The sequence below is a fragment of the Denticeps clupeoides genome, chromosome 20 (assembly GCF_900700375.1).
Source record: "Denticeps clupeoides chromosome 20, fDenClu1.1, whole genome shotgun sequence".
Taxonomy (NCBI): Eukaryota; Metazoa; Chordata; class Actinopteri; order Clupeiformes; family Denticipitidae; genus Denticeps; species Denticeps clupeoides.
Genome location: NC_041726.1, coordinates 12,984,297 through 13,002,914, shown reverse-complemented (window position 1 = coordinate 13,002,914; position 18,618 = coordinate 12,984,297). Strand labels below are relative to the sequence as shown.

The following is an 18,618-nucleotide window of genomic DNA, read 5'->3' as shown; positions in this document are numbered from 1 at the left end:
GTGTTATTGTTTTGCTAAACATCAATTTTTTAAAATCTAAATTAAAACCAATTTACTATGACTATACAAGTGTAATTCATAGTAATTGAATGGTTTTACGTGTTTTACAAAAACTGTCACATGCTGTTTTTCAACTATTTTAAATGAATGTAAAAAAATAATTGTTTATATGAAGCCTTGGAATAAAACCAGTTTTACCAGGAACAGAGAGAAACAAGGATACCAGAATTTATTCTTCTTCCTGGAGTCAAGACGGAAAAAGCAGTTGCAGGGACCAAAGACATAAAACATATAAAATGAACTGAATGAAACTAATCTGGGCTGCATTTTAATTTAGAACCTCGTTGGTCCTAATTCTGCAAATGGACCTGATGAGGTAACATCTGCTTGTGTGTCAGATCAGTAGTTAAGTCATCACAGTTCAGAATGAATGTAGCAGCCGTGACGTAGTGAACCGATATCTGTAACCATAGTGACATTCTGAATAAGCAGCAACTCTGATTCTGCACTAGCCTCTTATATTCTGCAAAGAAACAAAAGAAATAGCTTATTGACATTTTTAGTATTTCAGTATTTAAATGTTTCAGAAAATATGCATCAGTCTGTTTATAACATGCCAGGACTGTTTTTTGCAGTAAACACTGCACAATAATGCCAAAAAAAATAATCTATTAGAAATTCCGTCATATTCCGCATGGCATAAATTAGGTGATGCTTTCTGTGACCGATAACAGCAGATCGAAGGACAATTAACCATGCTGCCAAAACTTCAGCACACACCCCATCCCTTCCCTCCACACAACAAACCACACACACACAGTATTTGTTCAGTATAAACCCCCCTTTTTTTTTTTTATATTTGTGGATTTCTTACAAATCATGCCAGTGGTCAGAATGTGATGAAATAACAGATGAGGAGAAGAGATAACTATGATTGCATCCTTGATCTTAGCAACATCCTGTGGGCTTTCAAAGGAAAATGTACACACAATTAGATAAGGGTGGAAAAGGAAAAAAATAATAAAACCACACATTGATACACTACTTATACCCACACTGTTGTCCATAGGTTTGATAAAAAATATTGGGTTGAGCATTACGATATAATTTTATGGAGGACACACAAAGAGTTGCAATAAATGTATAAAGCAAGTGAAACCCCACACAAAGTGGCTGGTTTAGACACATTCTTATAAACAGAAGTCTTTTTTTATTATTATTACCTGGGATAGAGTTAACGCACCACACAACAACGGCAAGTCAAACTAATGCTGCCTGTGCTTATAATGTGCTCAGTTCGTAGAATGTTCTAGTGAAAAACCAAGGCTAATATAAATGCAAATGATCACTCTATGTATTCTAAAGCTATTGCTCTGCACATGTAGAATATTATAGAATCTCTCCTACAACTGAAATGTCAATTTTCTTCACAACCGGCAGTCTCTTTACTGACTTCTATTAAACTGTGAATGATGACTTAAAGAAAGACAGAAGAGGAAGTTTGGGAACCTGTGCCCCTCTACAGCAGTCTACACAGTCCTGTACAAGGGCACGGTGTGTATACTACACTACACTGGTCCCAAATGCATTAAGGCCTACTGCACATTGCATACCTGAGAAATGCGCAAAAGCACACAGACTCCAAAATGTCTTCCTGGACTGAAGGTCATTCATCGTCCACATGTCTGTGGCATATAATGCTATATAAATGCATCAAACAAATATATATACACATTATCTTATATTGTATCTTTGTGCAGCTAATGTACACCTGCGAAAGCCTATATTCCTTTAGATCTTCACATAGAATACAGTTAAGGTATAAAGCAACCCAATGCTCATGTTACACCCTTCCTGAAAAAAAAAAATTACAGTGCATCTTTCTCCTGTACACCATGCGAGAAGAAAAGGAACAGAAGTGTAGTAATGGCCAGTATTTGTTCTGATAGCACACATGGAGTGGGCCTGTTATACCTGAACAAATAAATTAAACGATAAATCCGGGTATTTAAGATGTACACCCAACATTGTAAATGACATGAAAAGCCCCCAAATAATGAAAAAGCAAATTGATTATGTAAATAAAGGACAAAACACAATGCTGCTGCTGCAAAAAAAAACCCCAAAACAATAAAAGTCCGGCCCGATAGCTCTGCCTCCTAAATGTGAAGCTGTGAAGTTTTGGGGACTAATTTTTTTTTTTCTTAATTACGGTCTTTCACCAGTGTGTGTAAAAATGGTTTCCTCCATAGTCCATTAGACTAAGAGAATATGTACATAACATAAGTACAACAGAATGTCTTTTTGACTAAGAAGTGTGTGTTTGTCACTGTGGCTTGGTTTCACTGCTGATCTCAAGGCCGTGCTGACGGAGTTGGGCTCTGAGCAGAGCGTTGTCGTTCTTTAGGTCTTCGATCTGTTAACAAGACAGCACATGGTAGACATTTACAGGCATGTGACTCCGCTTAAAATGCTGATCCAATCAATGTTTCGTGTTACAAAAGAACTGTCAGTTTTATTTTCAAATGCTGAAATCCGTTCAGCTTCACAGATAGTCATCAGTGGTCAGCAGAACTGTCATCTTTGGAGTTTTCACTTTGTAAACCACAGTATTCCCGTAATTGTAAATAGGATCTAAAGACCTGTTCTAATCTGTTGCCTCCACAGGGAACCAGGTTTTAAATATCTTATGAAAAAAAAAAAAAAATGATTTCTGAGAATTTTACACACAAACACTATAACTAACACACCAAACATGACAGATCATTTGATAATGGAGAAAAATTGGTGTGTCTGGTTACGTTAGTGTGAAAATATACTATACCTGTTGTCGGAGAATCTCATTGTCCATCTGTATCCGTTCCATCTCTTTGAAGTTCTCTTGTAGACTCTGATTTGTCTGCCTCAGCTCTCTAATGTAGTCGCATGCTTTAGACAGGATCCCCCCTTTACTCTGAAACAGAAAGGAGAAGATATTAGACATCACACAGACATCTACACTCACTGAGCAGAGATATGTGCATAGGAGGACATGGGATTTACCGCTCCAGTTTTAGTACTGTCCATATTGCAGTCTGGGATGATTTTGGACAGTGTGACAATCCAGTTGTTGATCTTATCTCGTCTTCGTCGCTCAACTATGCCGGGCAAAAACAAACAAATAAATAAATAAACAAACCACAGTATCTTCATATGCTTGATTTTAATATGTACATTTCAATTTTCATACTTTGATGCTTTTTTCATGCTTTTTCATGTCATAAGCAAATTAATTATACCAAATCAACACTACAAAACAGCTATTTAAAAAAAAATACCACAGAAAATACAGAGAGGTTCAATCTAGACTTCATCAGGAAGTTTGTTGGCCTTTTAGTGACTAAATACAGAGCCATTACTGGTGGTAAAACAATGGGGTCCACTCACCCTCATTGTGCTGTGCTCTCCTTCTCTCGTCCCTTGGTGCACGAGACCCATCCATCTTCCTGCAAAAAATAAAACATTAGCAAGGATATAAATCATGACTAGGTTCAACCTACTCTGCACACATTTGAAGCACTAAATTCCTGTTTTAAATACGCCAGAGGCACACGGTACCTTACATATGTCATCGCTTATTTATAGCAGAAAGGTCAAACCTTTACAGTTGCCTTCTGACGTCTTCACATCAGTTTCTGTGTTAAGAGTAACAAACTACAACTCTATATCGTACTATAATAATATTGAGAGTATTACAACATTTTAGCTAGTTACAGTACACTTGGCTTAGCAACCAATCTTACCAATCCAGAACAGTTGAAACAACATTAGAAAGTTCATAAATTATTCAAATTGTTCTTCGCTATTAAAAAACCCACCTGGTTAAATGACTAGTAAAATGTTTGCTTACGTATTCATGTTCATTGCCGTACTATAAATTATCAGCTCAATGCTATCACTTGTATTCCGAATACATACATCAGAAAGAAAAAAATCTACCTCAGGAACATTTGAAATCTCATGGAGTTTAGTGTCGTCGGAGCAGTTTGTTCTGTTCTACTAACATACACAACTATTGTTGCTAAAGAAGAAAAGACCTGGGGGAAGGCCTGGTGAATGAATGGGTACGTTCATGGTCCAGGACATGGAGTTCAGAGTTTTCATACCACTGCTGGAATGCAATTAAGAAAAACCTCTGCTATTTGGCCAGTGGGACACATTTATCTTATCAACTTTGAATATCTGGGATCTGTACTGCCCTGAATTTCCATCTTGGACTAGGTGAAATGGTGGTGGGCAGCAGGTATTCAGGAAACATACCGCGCTGCACTAAAGAAAAAATAATAATTGAATGTCCCAAATATCACACCCAGCCACCCTTCAGCCAATTTCAATCACGTTAACAGGGTCAAATACGAAGAGGCGGTTCGCTGAACTAACACATAAACTACAGCCTAAAAAACACTGATGATCCAGCTGACAACAAATTGATGTTTTTTTTTTTTTTTTTTGTAGACTGGGCAAGGATGGAGGGGTGGTGTTAAAAATGCTCCTCACCAGTTTGAGCTGCCGTGTTGTAGTGTCTTGTTTTCAGCAAGGTCTCTGGGAAGGGCAAGTGGGACATGTTTATCTACTCCAATTTACGTTTGTTAGCTTTCTGCACATTTACTACATCAAAGGATTTAAGCAATTAAATTTCAACGTCCTATACTTGAATTGTCCCAAGCGGAAACATTTATGCAGACTCAGACGTTGATTTAAATGTGCGTGAGAGGTAGGATTTTGTTATGGCAATGACACATGATTAGATGACTTATGCATTTGTTAGTTTTCAAGAGCCCATACTCACGCGGCATAGGTGTGTGTACGGGGAGCGATAGTCCTGGGTGCCGTCGTTTGCAAAACATCAGGAGAACTCATCATCACATAAAATTGGCCTGTAGAAAGATCAGTGGCAGAAGTATGAATGTAGAGCGCACGCAGTTATCATACACACCTACTTATCCTAAAGTACGTGCTGCTTCTCAAATTAGCGGCACAAGCATGGACTGACCTCCAGCCTGTGAGAGCGCGGGGTCTGCAGCAGCCTGCACCGACACGGCGGTGGCCGTCCCATCACTGACCGTGGCGGCCGGGAAGTAGGCGAAGCGCGTCTCTCCTCCCACCGTCTCACCGGCAGGACTCCCGCCGTTACTGAAGGGGTTCTGAATGACAGCCTGCAAATCAAAGAGCAAAATAAAAAGTGAATCAAATTAAAAATTCAAAAGTAAGACTAGGAACAGCGTACGCAGAGCAGGTGAGTTTCTCACTCACCTGAGCGACTGCCTGCTGAGTTCCTGCAAATGTGGCAGCGGACACCACGCTGACCGCTGCCCCGCTGTCCCCTGCAGCCTCTAACTGATCTTCCATCACCTGGACCACTCGATAAGTCACCTAGGATGGAGACGGCGAGACTGTTAAAGTCTCGCCCTTGAGACTCTGTCAAAATATTCCTTGAAGGTCTTCAAACGCACCTGTCCACCGCTGTTCTCTGTGCGGAACTGGTACTGGACATTGTGATCAGAGAACCCTGCCGCTGGCTGTACGCTTGCTATGGTAACGGTCGCCTGTTCTTCTGATCCCACGGCTTCTGCTGCCAGACAAGATGTGTGTTGGAATAGTTAAGACAAACGATGCGATCACAAGCATCAACCATTCACCAGTCACAGCATCAAACCACACGAAATGGAACAACTTTCAATGAGTGGGGTACAGTTGACATTTTGGGAGAATACAAATAAAATAGTCAAATAAAATGCAAGCTCTTGATTAAATTTAAATTGCCAAAAGTACACAAATAAATGCAAAGCAATTTAATGAACTGTGAATTAAGGATTTAATGCTATTAGCAATTTTGATAAGGGTCTATAGTCAATAGATGGAAATTAAAGGAATTATAGAGTGGATTTGACATAGATTAAAACACTAAAGTAGCACTGCTTATCCACACTCTTATGATGAAAGCCAAACAAAAGTTATCAGTGAAAACCTGCATGAAGTCTCGAACCAGCCACGTACCTTCCTGCAACTGCACCACCTCCTCGGTTTCCTGTTTTTCGTGACTAGTAAAAACAAATGTAATGAATTTATTAAACTCAAATGGTCTGAACATAAACTTGAAAATAAACGCCGGACGTAAAAAAGGGTACAACCTGGCAACCCACGTCGGACGCGAATACAAACAGAGACTCGGCTTCATCAAATTTATGCAGATATAATTTCATTAATTTGGGACCTGCGAACGCTTAAAAAATGTCTACTAGCCAGCTTGCACCAAAATGCAGATCTCGGAAATATTCTGAGCACGCCAGCTAATAATTATTTGTAAAAGTTGAATAAATATCAGTAGAATGTACAGTGTTGATTATTGCAATGCTTGGAAACGTGCAGTCGTGTAACTTGTATGACATAAAAAAAAAATGTTGCGGATTAGTTCCTTGGTCATTTCCATAAACCTAACCTAAATAATCTTATCTTCGTGGACGTGCAATTAGCTACAGGCTGATCTGCAGCTACAGCAGTAAACTTCCGCCGATGCTACACTCGTACTCGCTGCCAGGAACAACCGATTCAATTCCACCGACCCGGTCAGGGAAAAGTAAATCAACCAACGCGCCGCGTTCACGGCAAAATGATAAGTGTTTCGGTTTGAATGTTTGCTGCTAAAGGCGTTCCTTACGTAAGTATGGTGGCTGGGCCCGAGAAGCCATTAATGCGCAGAGGACGCGCTCTCACCTCGCCGCGTCCAGGCTCTGTTCGAGCATATCCATGAAGGTGACGGTTTAAACCGGCGCTGCCCGGGGACGCCGAGACGCGGAGATGGAAGTGCTGATCACGGGGACAAACACACGGGTCATGTGAGGAAGACAGTCCAGGACACGTGAGGCGCAGGCTGGGCGCGGAGTTAAAATGGAGGCCGCGGGAGACGGACGGCGCCGCCGCGCTGCTGGTTTTTTTTTTTTTTTTCCTTTTTTCTCTCCGTCCCCCGGAATATTCCGCGGCGGGTGTGTGTGGGTTTTTTTTTTTTTTGTTCCTCGGAGCTGCGTGGTTGAAATTGGCCGCGTTTGTGGGTTTTTCTGTATATTTTTTTTGCCCGACCTCGTTGCTTGAGAGAAAAGTCCTCGTCGGCGCGCTGCCTGTTTATTTCTCCTTTCTTCTCGACACGGTCGCCCTGCGGTTCCACAGCGGGGCCGTTGACGTGTTCAGTAGGGGGTGATAAAAATGTGGAGTGGAACCGAACGACGCCGCGTTGTTTCGCGGTGGTTTCAGTGATTTTCGGGCGTGCGGTGGAGATTTGCTAAAATATCCCCTCTTTTTTTTGCAACTTAAAGATTCGTTTAGGAGTTGGTCCGTTTGTTTTAATGTTCCACTAACATCCGGGTTCTGGGCTACGTTAGCCTAGCATTTGTACAATGAACGAGTCTCGTACGTTTCTCTAAATGAACTGGTTCTTTCTTCGCACGCGGCCTGTAAAACAGTTTTGTTCGTGTTAAATAACTCGGAATAAAGGCGTGAAGTGCGCGATGAGTGGAGCGACGGCTGATTGCGCTCCAGCGGGCAGTGTTGGTGCCGAAACGTTCCGGAAAATCGTGGCTGCCTGATTTTTTTTATTTTTTTCTGAATTATTACTATTTTTTTGCTGTTTTCCGCCGAAACCCCAGACGACTTGAACTAGCGAGGCTGCGAGCAGCGTTTCACATGGTCTGGCCGCTCCTCAGGTGACCGACACGATCCAATCCGGGTTTTCACTCAAACCACATGACCCGGGCAGGCGCGTTCCCGAGCAGGCGCGCCCGTGCTGAAATGGCGGCGGATTTTTAAAAATATTACTACTCACGCAAGGGCTGAAACGCTTAATGATTATACCGCTTCTCACGTTGACCATGCCGATTTATTTATTTCGTATGTGTATTGTTTTTTTTTTTTTTTCTTTTCATCCAAGGTTAAAATTCTGTACGTCAAATCTGCAAGAAAGGATTGACAATGTCCCACTTGATTTTTACGTTAAATGTTCGACCTTTCCGATTAAAACAGAGGTGTACAAGTTTGTTTAGTAAGTAGGCCTGCAAAAACCTAACAAGCCATGGGCCGTTGTTACCGTGTCCTTAAAACTCTAAAATTCATTAACTTCAACGATTTTGTTCTGGAGCGTATGTTACGTGAACGTGTAGCTTTTTGCTATCGCTAATGTGGTATTGATTTACTCCGGTTTTCCTGGTTGTTGTTTTCAGGAGCCGCTAGAGGGCGCCCGTGTTAAGCTACCGTTCAGCACTTTAAAACGTTCAACTTTCGAACCAGTCTTTTACTTTAATAGTCCATAACAGTAGCAGCCTGTCATTGGAATTATGGTATTGTTATGTGTTTATTTGCGTGATAGCCCACAATCCAGAAATATCTTCTCTTCTATTGTGCAAAGATGTTTAACTGGTTGGAAGTTTATTAGGTGAATGTCTGATGGAATGAGGTGCAATAAACTGCTGAAATATGTTCACCGAACTTGCCGCTTGTGGTCCTGTTTGACAAGGGAAATCCATTGACTATTACCCATGCTGTATGAGAATATGTGAAATATTAAGCAATTTCCCATCACTAGGATCTTATCTTATGTGGCCCACACCCCTCCAAAAACACATCATGCTACCCATGTTTTTGTTCATAATTAAATGCAATAAAAAGCCTTAATTCACACATAAAATGAGGCAGGTATCATAAGTGTTTATCACTAATGTGCCATAGATGTTAGGTGTGGCTGGTTTACATTTAACCTCTCACAATCATGTCTTCAAAAAAAAAACGCAGTAATGATTTCTATCCAAACGTGTGAAATGCTTCCATGGAAAAGGTATAGATCTGTCCGGTGCCCACACACGCCAATCATGGGACGCCCAGGCAGTCAGATACCATGGCTGTGAATTTCTAAAGCACATGACCTTTTCAATTGCTCAATGTCCAAAACAACAGGCTTCATGTTTAGGGAAATGTGGGAAATTTGCCGCATATACATTTTTTTTTTTCTTTTAATATCACTTTAGCCTATTTCAGCCCAGTTTCTGTGTGTATAACCCCTATGTGAAAAGGTTCTAACAGCTTATAAAAAAGAAAACCCCTTTTCACCAAGTAGCTTTAAAAAAAAAAAAAAAAAGAGTTAAGGAACATTGCTTAAGTAAAAAACCAAGCGGAACTACCATGTCTTCATTTCAAGTTTCTGTCATTCTGTGTTCCCATTTTGTAACCACAATGTGGTCATGACTCTTCATAGGTAAAAGGGCATTTTATATATTTAGTGGAAAGATATATATATATATATATATATATATATATATATATATATATATATATATATATATAGAGAGAGAGAGAGAGAGAGTGCCTTAGCAGAACATATTGACCCAGTGTGGCCATGTCAGATTAAGGGCACAAGCTTATTTCTCAATAACTAGACCTGTCTGGTCTCCTAGAGCTCACACCTTAGCCAGTGCGTCTGTCGACTGCCTTCCAACATTTCTCTTATTCGAGTCGAACACGCTGTTCTCGTCTACCGTTCGTTCTTGTGATTGTGACGTTCGCCCATCTCCATCCTCTGCCAGTGCCCGGTTGTACACACCGGCCAATGTCTGATTGAAACGGCGACGCAGGTCCAGGCCCAAACAGAAGTAGAGTATGGGATTGACGCAGCTGTTAAAGAAGGCCAGTCCCTTGGCTATCGGCAGACCTACTTTGATGACATGGCTTTTGCTGTCCACCATCTTGACCAGCAGAAGGCTGTGATATGGTGCCCAGCACAGGAAGAAGGCACACACTAGGCCAGCCAAGATCTGTAAAGGTCGGGATTTGCCGGTCAGACGAGTGCGACGAATTCCCACGCCAGCCATGATGTAGCAGCAGAAGATCACAAGGAAGGGAAGCAGAAAACCACACAAGAAGCGAATGGAGTAAAGTGCAGTCTTGGTACTGTTATCATTCTCTGTGTCCTTCACCTTTAAAAATACAAAAAAAAAACATGTCAATAGTTGACCAGCTTTGAACAGAGGGCATTATTTTCCACCTGCCACTGAGCACAGCGCTGTATGCTGAGCTTGGTGCCCGTTTGCTACTGTAAGGCCAAAGCGGGCCTCAGGATCTGCATATGAAGATTGGTAGTAACAATATTTCGCTTAGGGGTGTACTCACATTTGTCTCCAGTGACTTAGACATTAATGGCCGTTTGTTTAGTTGTTTTTAGGGGACAGAAAATTTACGCAGTTCAATTTCAACCCTGACTAATTAACATTCTATCAAAGTGTCATGTCTTTGGTGTCGTCCCAAGGAAGGCTGTATTAAAATCTTTACAAAAGTGTATACTCTAACAGTACTATATGTGTACCTTGATGTGTAACTAAAAACTGTCCTTTTCAGTTAGCGTGTATATATTTATGTCACCCAGGATTTTTACATTTTTCTTTCCTGCTTTATCTATTTATGTTGTGCATAGTGCTGTGCTCTAGCACCAGTTTGAAAATAGTTACAGTATATTGTACAGTACAATATATGTACTGTACACTATAAAAAGAAAATACAGTTTGAAGGCAGCAAAGCTGTAATGGTGTATTATTCGGATTCTAACTGTTCAAACATAGTTGTGTGTTGTCTGACCTAGCGGTTAATACTGTCACTAAACAGCATCATGCCGTTAGCAGATGCTTATTTCTTCACTGTATAGTGTGTTGCTATGATGAGATCCGTTCTCAGCCCGTCGCAAGGCACAGATCCAGCCGAAGTGTAAAAAGCACGCCGGCTGGAGGTTGGCGAAAAGTGTTTAAGAGGCAATGGTTTGGCTGGATCTCACTGATGATCCAGTCATGTTTTACAAATGGAAGTTTTTTTTTTATGTCGGCAAAAACACACAGAGACACACACAAAAAAAATCCAAACCTCGAGGGAGCACTTGGTCAGGTTATTCTTGCCCAAGTAGACCTGTCGGTAGATGAAGTAGGGGGCACTCAGAATGCTCGCTACTGCCCACACCACCATGCTGACGACACGGGCGGCCCAAATAGTGCGGCGCTGTTTGGTGAAGACTGGGTGCCACACACAGAGGGCCCGATCGATGCTGATCACAGCCAACAAGAACACGCTGCAGAACATGTTGGCGTATTTGAAGAAGCCATTAAACTTGCACAGAAAGAGTCCAAAGGGCCAGTGGTCGAAGAAGAGCTTCTTGACAAGGGAAATGCTGCGGGTCAGGCAAAAAATCAGGTCGGCCACTGCCAGGTTGACCAGCCAAACACTGGTGACCTTGGGCTTCAAGCGAAATCCAGCTACCCAGATGACCACAGAGTTTCCAGTGGTGCCCAGGATGACGGTGATGGTGTAAAGCACAATGATGACATTGTCCATTATGGCATCGATGTCCATTGTGGCTTTGCTGTCTTTGGAGGGGTCTTGACGGTACCCAAGGGAGCCGTTGAACATCATTCTTCATCAGAGATAGAGAAAGGAAGGGGAACAGAGATGGAGCAACATGTACAAAATGATGAGTCAGATCTTCACAAGTCTGTGATTCAGTGTCTGGGAAGAAGAAGTTCAGCCTGTTTTATAAGAACAGTTTCCATTTGTAATTTTAGATGAATAAATATAAACCGTTCCTGGATTTGCACTCTCTATTGTCAAGGTTAACACTGACACTTACTTAACACTGACATGAGCAAATACTGTCTGTCAATTCATTGTCAAGAAAGGCTGGTCCTTTAAAGCATTTAAATATTTCAATAAAAATCTTGTCGTCAAGCAACAGAGCTAAATAAGCTAATGAGGTTTACTTTAGTGCAGTGAGATAACACCAATCATTTCTCACTTTTTAATCCATGTCAACATTAGACTAGTGGACTGGTGATGTCCACCAGGACTTGAGTGGTCCCAGAACATGTTATATTTAAATTTCCATGTTGTGATAATGTTGCTTTAGAGGGCCTAGGAGGAACCAAAACTCATGTCATTGCATTACCTCTACAGGCCAGTTTCTACAAGTCCAACCTTGGCCCATTAGCTGACACGGGCCTGGCATTTGATTTCGTTGCAGGGACTGTAAAGGACACTATCACGTCACTACTTACACTCATAACCATATGCCTTACATTTAAAAAAACTTTGTGATTATCTCGTGATTATGTAGAACTATAAAAGTACAACTGAACACTGGTGGGACCTCTAAACATAGCAGATTAACCCAGTGCAATACAGAACTGTTGGTGTCAGTATTTAATTCAAGTTCATGTTTTTATTGTACCATATATTGTGCAGTACAGTTGCTGGTGTGGATAGGGTAGGTGGCAAATAGGTGGTTCAATTTCCCCACTGTCATATCATTAACTACACTGAATCAGGATTGCAAAAACTAAGGCTAGATCTATACAAAATTAAAAGCTTGTAAGGACGGTGCTGAATGTAAAGTGGAGTAATATTATAAATTATTTAAGTTCAAAGTGTGCAAGCTGTCAGATTGATCAGAAAAGCAGCACCCAATTTATGGGTAAACAATAATAGTATGAGACAATATTAATGACAATAGTTATGTAGTAATGAAAAAGATAACAATGAAATTTGAATAATGGTTTTAAATACAATCTAAATGTTATAGAATCTGGAATCAAGATTGCTGAGCAGAAAATTGGAAAATACTGGAAATGAACCGCATCCTAACTTTTCAGAGATTCTATTGGAGAATTTATACATTGCATTTTTGTCGTAAAAATACAATTATCAACATGAATGTACACAACCAAGATTGCTCACCCCAATAATGTACTGCTTTGGCACACTGCCGGCTTAAAAGCTGCACTGTTGTGTTTGCCAGCCACACTGGTTGCTTAGTGCATTAAAAGTGGAATCCATTGAGGCATCAGCTGTGCAGGAACCATCTTTCGTATACATATTACATATTACTCTAATTACTATTACTGTTCTGTTGTATTTATATTCTGTACGCTAATGCTTAATTTTTGTAAATAATATTCATTCGTTTCATTGTGATGTTGAAATTTTGATTTCAAATTGATTTGTTTCTTAATAAAATGCATCAAATTGCTTGTTCAAAAAACACACTTTCTTAAATGAAAAGAAAAAGCAGGGTGTGTTTCTTTGATATTCTTCATTTTTACATACCTCTTGAGACGTGCTCAGTTCTGCTGGGCTCCGCCGCTTATGATTATTTGCCTCTCAGTAAAATATTCCCGTCAGCTATGAACACAGTGGTTTGACTTCTTCAGTGTCGACATTGAAGTGGCAGCATCACCGTGATGCTTCTTTCTTTTCTGATTATGAGGTCAGTTTGTGGAGGCCCACTTTGAAGAAAAAGAGAAGGCACAGACAGGCCCAGCCCACAAAAACATGCGGGTTCACACACACACACACACACACACACACACACACACACACACACACACACACACACACTCTCTTTATCTTTCTGCCTCACACACACACACACAGCTCAGTAACTACATTTTAATACTGAATTAACTACATGGAGAAAAAAAGAACATTGTAAGGGGTAAACACGAGTACAACAGATCACATTTATTTGGAGAATAATACAGATGCTTGCTACAACTACAGCTACAGGAGTTTTGCCTGCTTTGCGCAGGATTGCGGCAGTAAGTTCTTCGGTTCACTCTAAAACGTCCCACTGTTGTATTTCACTTTAGCTGTCTCCACCAAATCCCCTTTCCATTTTAAAAAGGTAAACACATGTAAATACAGTCCATTTGCAATAGGGTGCATTGGTGGGGATGGGATAGTATTTTCATGAGGCACAGGGAGTGATTGTTTCAGTGTTTAGCAATTGAAAAAACCTTTATGTACAGTGACTAAATGTCTGTAAAAATAAACATTGAGCTTTTTCAAAATGCTTGTTCATTGCTCCACATTTTCTATTTTGCTTTTTTCATAAATTTTGTTTTAGCCTGTTATAAGCATGCGTGCTTCAATAAACGAAAGAAAGAGAACGGGGGTGGTAGTGGTAGGTCACAAGTTCAAACCCCACTTACTACCATTGTGTCCCTGAGAAGGACACGTAACCCTGAGTGTCTCCAGGGGGGACTGTCCCTGTAACTACTGATTTATAAGTGGCTCTGGATAAGGACAACTGATAAATTCCATAATTGTAAATTCATACAGCACTCACTTGCATCATCGCCTCCTACTGGTGGAAGTTACCAGCTTCTAGAACTCTCAGCGTAGAAAGAGCAATATTTTAAATACCCACACACAGAGTATACTTTTTTTTATACATATAAACCAGTTTAATATACAAGCCAGTTTGATGGGAGCACAGACTGAGTTACATTTGCTGTACCGTTGACAACATACGCGTGGCCTTCCGCCATATTGCGAGTGGCTGATCCACGCTGTTAATCAATACAAAACAGAAACACGTTAAAACACCGCTTTCAACAAATTAATATTACTTATTTTTTTTATTACATTAATCTAATTATAAATAACGGCAATCAAATATTTAAACTTAATGTCTGCAAATGAAGACGTTTTAACAGTCTTCGCAACTGCAATTTTAACAACACTTTTTTTTGCATATTATAACATAAAACATTAACAATAACATTGCATAGGTTTCTGAAGTGCTATATGATGCTGTTGTTGTGTACATTTATATGGTAAAACATTAATATTATCATCACAATACAACATTATGAAAATCGACATGTATTCAGCTGTTAACCGCCACTCCCAACATGGCCGCGCCGTTGACGCGCGATACTGCTGAGCACGACGCGTCTATGTCTATATATGTGGAACGAACAGAACACCGGAAGCACTTGCCAAATTTTTCATTCAACACGGAAGTCCAAAGAAATAATAAGAAAGAAAAAAACTGTGTTCCCGTTCAAATAAATGAAAAAAGAGGCCTCCTTTCAATAAGTCCCTCTGTGTGCAAGGTGAAAGCTTTACTGCAATCGAGAAGACGGAGTTCGCAGAAATGCTGCTCCGCGGTCGCTGATCTGATTTCGGCAGGTATGCACCGTGACTTTCGCACAGATAAAATAAAGCTGGAGTCGCAGCCCGCCACTTACTGAGAACGCAACTAACTAACTAACTAACTAACAAACGAACGAACGAGCTAACTAACCAACTAACTAATTAACTAACTAACTAACTAACTGCGCGTCTCAGCTTACATGCAGCCGCACAGCACGTGGCCTGCGAATTAATTCATTTCGCGTTTTTCATGCGGATAAAACCGCGAATTCATTTACAGGACAAACGTTAGCCGCATTTGGGAGAAAAAAAAGGTTTGTGCTTTGAGCGTTTTAACGATTTTTTTGGTGCGCTAGTTGTTGTTTTGTTGCAGGATGTATTTCAGTTCTCGCCACCATACAGACAGTAAAAATGTTATAAAATGTTATATGCATGGCCAATATGAAAAACATTTAATGAAAACAGCAATATCTTTAAATCCTTATTGTTTAAAACTAGGTTGAGGGCATTCATTTGAACGCTAATTGTTAAGACATTGTATGCAGGACCATGTGCAAATAATATTGCACGTGGTTATACTGCAATAAAGTTTTTTTAACAATGTTTTTTAAGCTTTATTACTAAAACATATTGTTCATGGATATGATTGAATGAATGAATGCATGAATGTACTATTAGGTCAGATTTATTTTCTGGACAACATACCAGCTTTTAATGCATTGTACATTATTTGGAGATTTTGGTGTGGTAAATGATCTTATTGTATGGATGAGCAGGAAATAAATGTTAAAATGTTAGTTTAAATAAATTTTAGTTTTATGTGTATTAATTTGAACAAAATACCAAACATCAGGGTCAGAGCCTTTTAAGCAGTAAGTGCATTAACAAATGCATTAATAAATCCATTGTTGTTGAGTTACATACGGTCACCCTGTATTGAACGTTTGGACATGGCTGCTGATATTGCCACTGTTGTTATTCATAATCAATTAATTTATTATTTGTGTAAAAATGATCAACTGTGAAAAATCCACGAATCTATTGAACCTCATAAACAGTAAAATCTGATCTTGTTTGTGTTTTTCAGTCTTAACAAGGGCCACTGACCAACTGACAGCAGAGGGAACTAGATGGAGGAGACTGTGACTTGCAACCCCCTTCCATTAAAACGTGGTAGGGGTCGTCCAAAGGGCCCCTTCAAGCAGTCCACGGCCCCCATCTTGAAAATCAATCTAGGTAGGAAAGTTGACCTCTTTTACCCGACTGTCCCCTCTTCTCCGGAGCTAAAACCTGGTCGGGGCAGACCCAGAAAAAGCCCACTTATCATGGAGGTTGAGGAAAGAAGAAGTTTACAGCAAGCGAAACCTAAGAGTCATAGGCTGTCAAAGCCCCTCGGAAGGCCACACATCCACCCTATTGGGATTCCACCACTTGATGACGAGCCCCGAGGAAGAGGACGTCCCCGAAAACAACAACCGGACCCTTATAGCAGTCTGTTGTTGAAGGAAGCCACCTCATTTGCCCACAATGATTGTGTAGACGACCCAGCAAGCAATGACACCCCAAGAAAGAGGGGCCGACCACCTGGTTCAAAGAAAAAGGTCCTCAAACCAAGTTACAGCCCCCCTCGAAAAAGGGGGCGGCCTTCTGGCTCTGTCAAGGTGCCAAAGTCCATCAATGCAAATGGCGAACCTCGGAAAAGGGGCCGCCCTCCCGGTTCTATACGTGTCCACAAAGTGGAAAATGCCACGCCTCGAAAAAGGGGCCGGCCTCCTGGCTCTGGATCTTTGAGTGTGGTGGATGGTCCTCGTGGTCCTGACAGGGTCATAAAAGATGCGGACCACATACCTCGGAAAAGGGGGCGGCCCAGAGGTTCGTATGGCTGGAAGCGCAAGCTTCTGAACCGCAGATCAGGTGGAGAGCCTCAGGTGAAGAGTGAAGAGCCGGCCGGCCCACCGCGGAAGCGGGGACGCCCTCCAGGCTCGGGCAAAGCCAAAACTGCGGTGAAATCGGCCGCCTGCAGCTCCACCACTAACGCAGCGGAGGAGGACGAGAAGCAGGAAGATTCCCCACTCGTGGAACTGCAAACCGTCACGGCAACAGAACAGGTTGCAGAGGAGAACGGCAAGGAGGATTCCCAGACAGGGGACGGCGGTGTAACGGCGGCCAGTGGGGATCCAGCACAGAATGACGACCAGGGCAAGAATGACGACCAGGGCAAGAATGACGACCAGGGCAAGAATGACGACCAGGGCAAGAATGACGACCAGGGCAAGAATGACGACCAGGGCAAGAATGACGACCAGGGCAAGAATGACGACCAGGGCAAGAATGAAGACGTGAGTAAAAAGAGTACAAGTGGCAGAAAGGCCGCCAGCAAACAAGCCGCAAGAGGCCGACTCAAAATGTGTAAATGATCCAGCCAGAAAGGGCCGCGTTGGGCGTGGCTCGTAGAGCACATAGTTGTTGCCAAACTCTTTTTAAAAACTAACGTGTCGCTATTTTGCTTTTCCCTCCTACTCACTTTTATAAAGCTCAGAGCAGTTGAACTAGAGATTAGGTTTATCTGACATTAGAACGCCATTATTACTTTTTAGAATGTTAGAGCTTTTTTCTGTTGTTCGAAAAGACAAGTTTGCATGACAAAAATGGATATTTCCACCATTGTTGTAATTTGTGATGTTCCCATATCTAAATTTTGTAAGAGAAAGTACATTACATTCAAAAACTCTTTATTTTGTGCCTATTGTTCAGGTTTCCTCAAAAACACAGTTTGTAAGTAATTGCCTTTGAAAACCAAAATATCAGCGTGTTGGTGTATTTTACCTTTAATAACTGCAATGAACAATGAACAGTCGTTGCTGAGTAAAATTGTGAATTGAGTATTTTCCCCCCCACAAGTTTTTTTATATATATTTTGGACCATTTACTGTCATTTCTTAATGTTATGAAGTCCTTACTTTCACCTTGCTTTTACTTAGATGAAATCATAAAGCAGTTTAATGTAATGTAGTTGCATTACTGTAGTACAAAATCAATGTTCCTAATAAGAATGTGTTCTAAATGTAGCCTTCATTTCATTTTTGATTCATTGAGATCTTGTATGCCTACTCTGCTGTGTTATAGCAATTTGTTCATGTCAATCCAATAAATTCTTGTTGAAAATTATTGGGAGTCATAGTTTTATCCTAACACTTCTCATAGGGGTGTGGGGACGGTACACGGTAATGTTCTGATGGGAAAATTTGGGTCCTGCATCCATACCGATGTGACCTCAATACATACCACCTACCTAAACATTGTTGCTGACCAAGAACGCCCCTGCATGGAAACAGTATTCCCAGATAGCAGGACAATGGACCACATGGATAAAGCACAGAACAAATGGTTAACACAATGGGATTGAGGTTCTGGCGTCCATATTCTCCAGATCTTAAACCAGTGGAATCAGTGGAAGGCACCATCTCTTACCAGCATAGCTTCAGAGGTTTCATGGATTCCGTTCCTTATTAGGTGGTTGCAGTCTATACCGAATACAAGGAATGTAATGATCATCTGTTAATTGATGTTAATTTACCATGTCAGCCCACAAAAAGCTTTGTTCGTATGTTTGTGAATAGGGCACTA

At 41.0% G+C, this 18,618-nt stretch overlaps 3 protein-coding genes across 7 annotated transcripts; 1 reads left to right on the top strand and 2 right to left on the bottom strand.

The window, feature by feature from the left end:
* Nucleotides 1–1,174: 1,174 nt before the first annotated feature.
* usf2 (upstream transcription factor 2, c-fos interacting) lies at nt 1,175–7,487 on the bottom strand. Of its 2 annotated transcripts, none has more exons than XM_028964302.1 (11): nt 6,754–7,487; nt 6,037–6,080; nt 5,493–5,608; nt 5,293–5,412; nt 5,033–5,195; nt 4,829–4,916; nt 4,537–4,581; nt 3,427–3,485; nt 3,043–3,137; nt 2,825–2,953; nt 1,175–2,416 (listed from the first exon to the last, which is right to left on the bottom strand). In XM_028964302.1, the coding sequence occupies exons 1-11, from the start codon at nt 6,786–6,788 to the stop codon at nt 2,327–2,329; spliced, it is 984 nt and encodes a 327-aa protein (XP_028820135.1). In that variant the 5' UTR covers nt 6,789–7,487; the 3' UTR covers nt 1,175–2,326. The 2 variants fall into 2 exon arrangements, with proteins under 2 accessions (XP_028820135.1, XP_028820134.1); XM_028964301.1 differs by having other exon boundaries at nt 5,493–5,611; nt 6,754–7,486.
* A 1,887-nt stretch (nt 7,488–9,374) lies between these two features.
* LOC114770391 (fMet-Leu-Phe receptor-like) lies at nt 9,375–13,303 on the bottom strand. 2 transcript variants are annotated; one of them, XM_028964287.1, is made up of 3 exons: nt 13,159–13,303; nt 10,930–11,565; nt 9,375–9,995 (listed from the first exon to the last, which is right to left on the bottom strand). In XM_028964287.1, exons 2-3 carry the CDS (start codon nt 11,470–11,472, stop codon nt 9,480–9,482), a joined length of 1,059 nt encoding a protein of 352 aa, XP_028820120.1. In that variant the 5' UTR covers nt 11,473–11,565; nt 13,159–13,303; the 3' UTR covers nt 9,375–9,479. The 2 variants fall into 2 exon arrangements, with proteins under 2 accessions (XP_028820120.1, XP_028820119.1); XM_028964286.1 differs by having other exon boundaries at nt 10,930–11,473.
* Nucleotides 13,304–14,834: 1,531 nt separating this feature from the next.
* LOC114769940 (origin recognition complex subunit 4) lies at nt 14,835–18,159 on the top strand. 3 transcript variants are annotated; one of them, XM_028963373.1, is made up of 3 exons: nt 14,835–15,027; nt 16,079–17,189; nt 17,226–18,159. In XM_028963373.1, the coding sequence occupies exons 2-3, from the start codon at nt 16,122–16,124 to the stop codon at nt 17,406–17,408; spliced, it is 1,251 nt and encodes a 416-aa protein (XP_028819206.1). In that variant the 5' UTR covers nt 14,835–15,027; nt 16,079–16,121; the 3' UTR covers nt 17,409–18,159. The 3 variants fall into 3 exon arrangements, with proteins under 3 accessions (XP_028819206.1, XP_028819204.1, XP_028819205.1); XM_028963371.1 differs by having other exon boundaries at nt 16,079–18,159; XM_028963372.1 differs by lacking the exon at nt 14,835–15,027 and adding an exon at nt 15,038–15,305 and having other exon boundaries at nt 16,079–18,159.
* The last annotated feature ends 459 nt before the right edge of the window (nt 18,160–18,618 follow it).

What these genes read in the sequence shown, in the direction of transcription:
- LOC114770391 (XM_028964287.1), bottom strand. Translation starts at nt 11,472, where the DNA reads ATGATGTTCAACGGCTCCCTTGGGTACCGTCAAGACCCCTCCAAAGAC. An exon ending in TGACCAAGTGCTCCCTCGAG is followed by an intron (nt 9,996 to 10,929) that starts GTTTGGATTTTT and finishes GTATTTTTAAAG; the next exon opens with GTGAAGGACACAGAGAATGA.
- usf2 (XM_028964301.1), bottom strand. Translation starts at nt 6,788, where the DNA reads ATGGATATGCTCGAACAGAGCCTGGACGCGGCGAG. An exon ending in CAGAGCCTGGACGCGGCGAG is followed by an intron (nt 6,081 to 6,753) that starts GTGAGAGCGCGT and finishes TGTTTTTACTAG; the next exon opens with TCACGAAAAACAGGAAACCG. An exon ending in CGCGCTCTCACAGGCTGGAG is followed by an intron (nt 4,917 to 5,032) that starts GTCAGTCCATGC and finishes ATCTTTCTACAG; the next exon opens with GCCAATTTTATGTGATGATG.
- LOC114769940 (XM_028963371.1), top strand. Translation starts at nt 16,122, where the DNA reads ATGGAGGAGACTGTGACTTGCAACCCCCTTCCATTAAAACGTGGTAGG.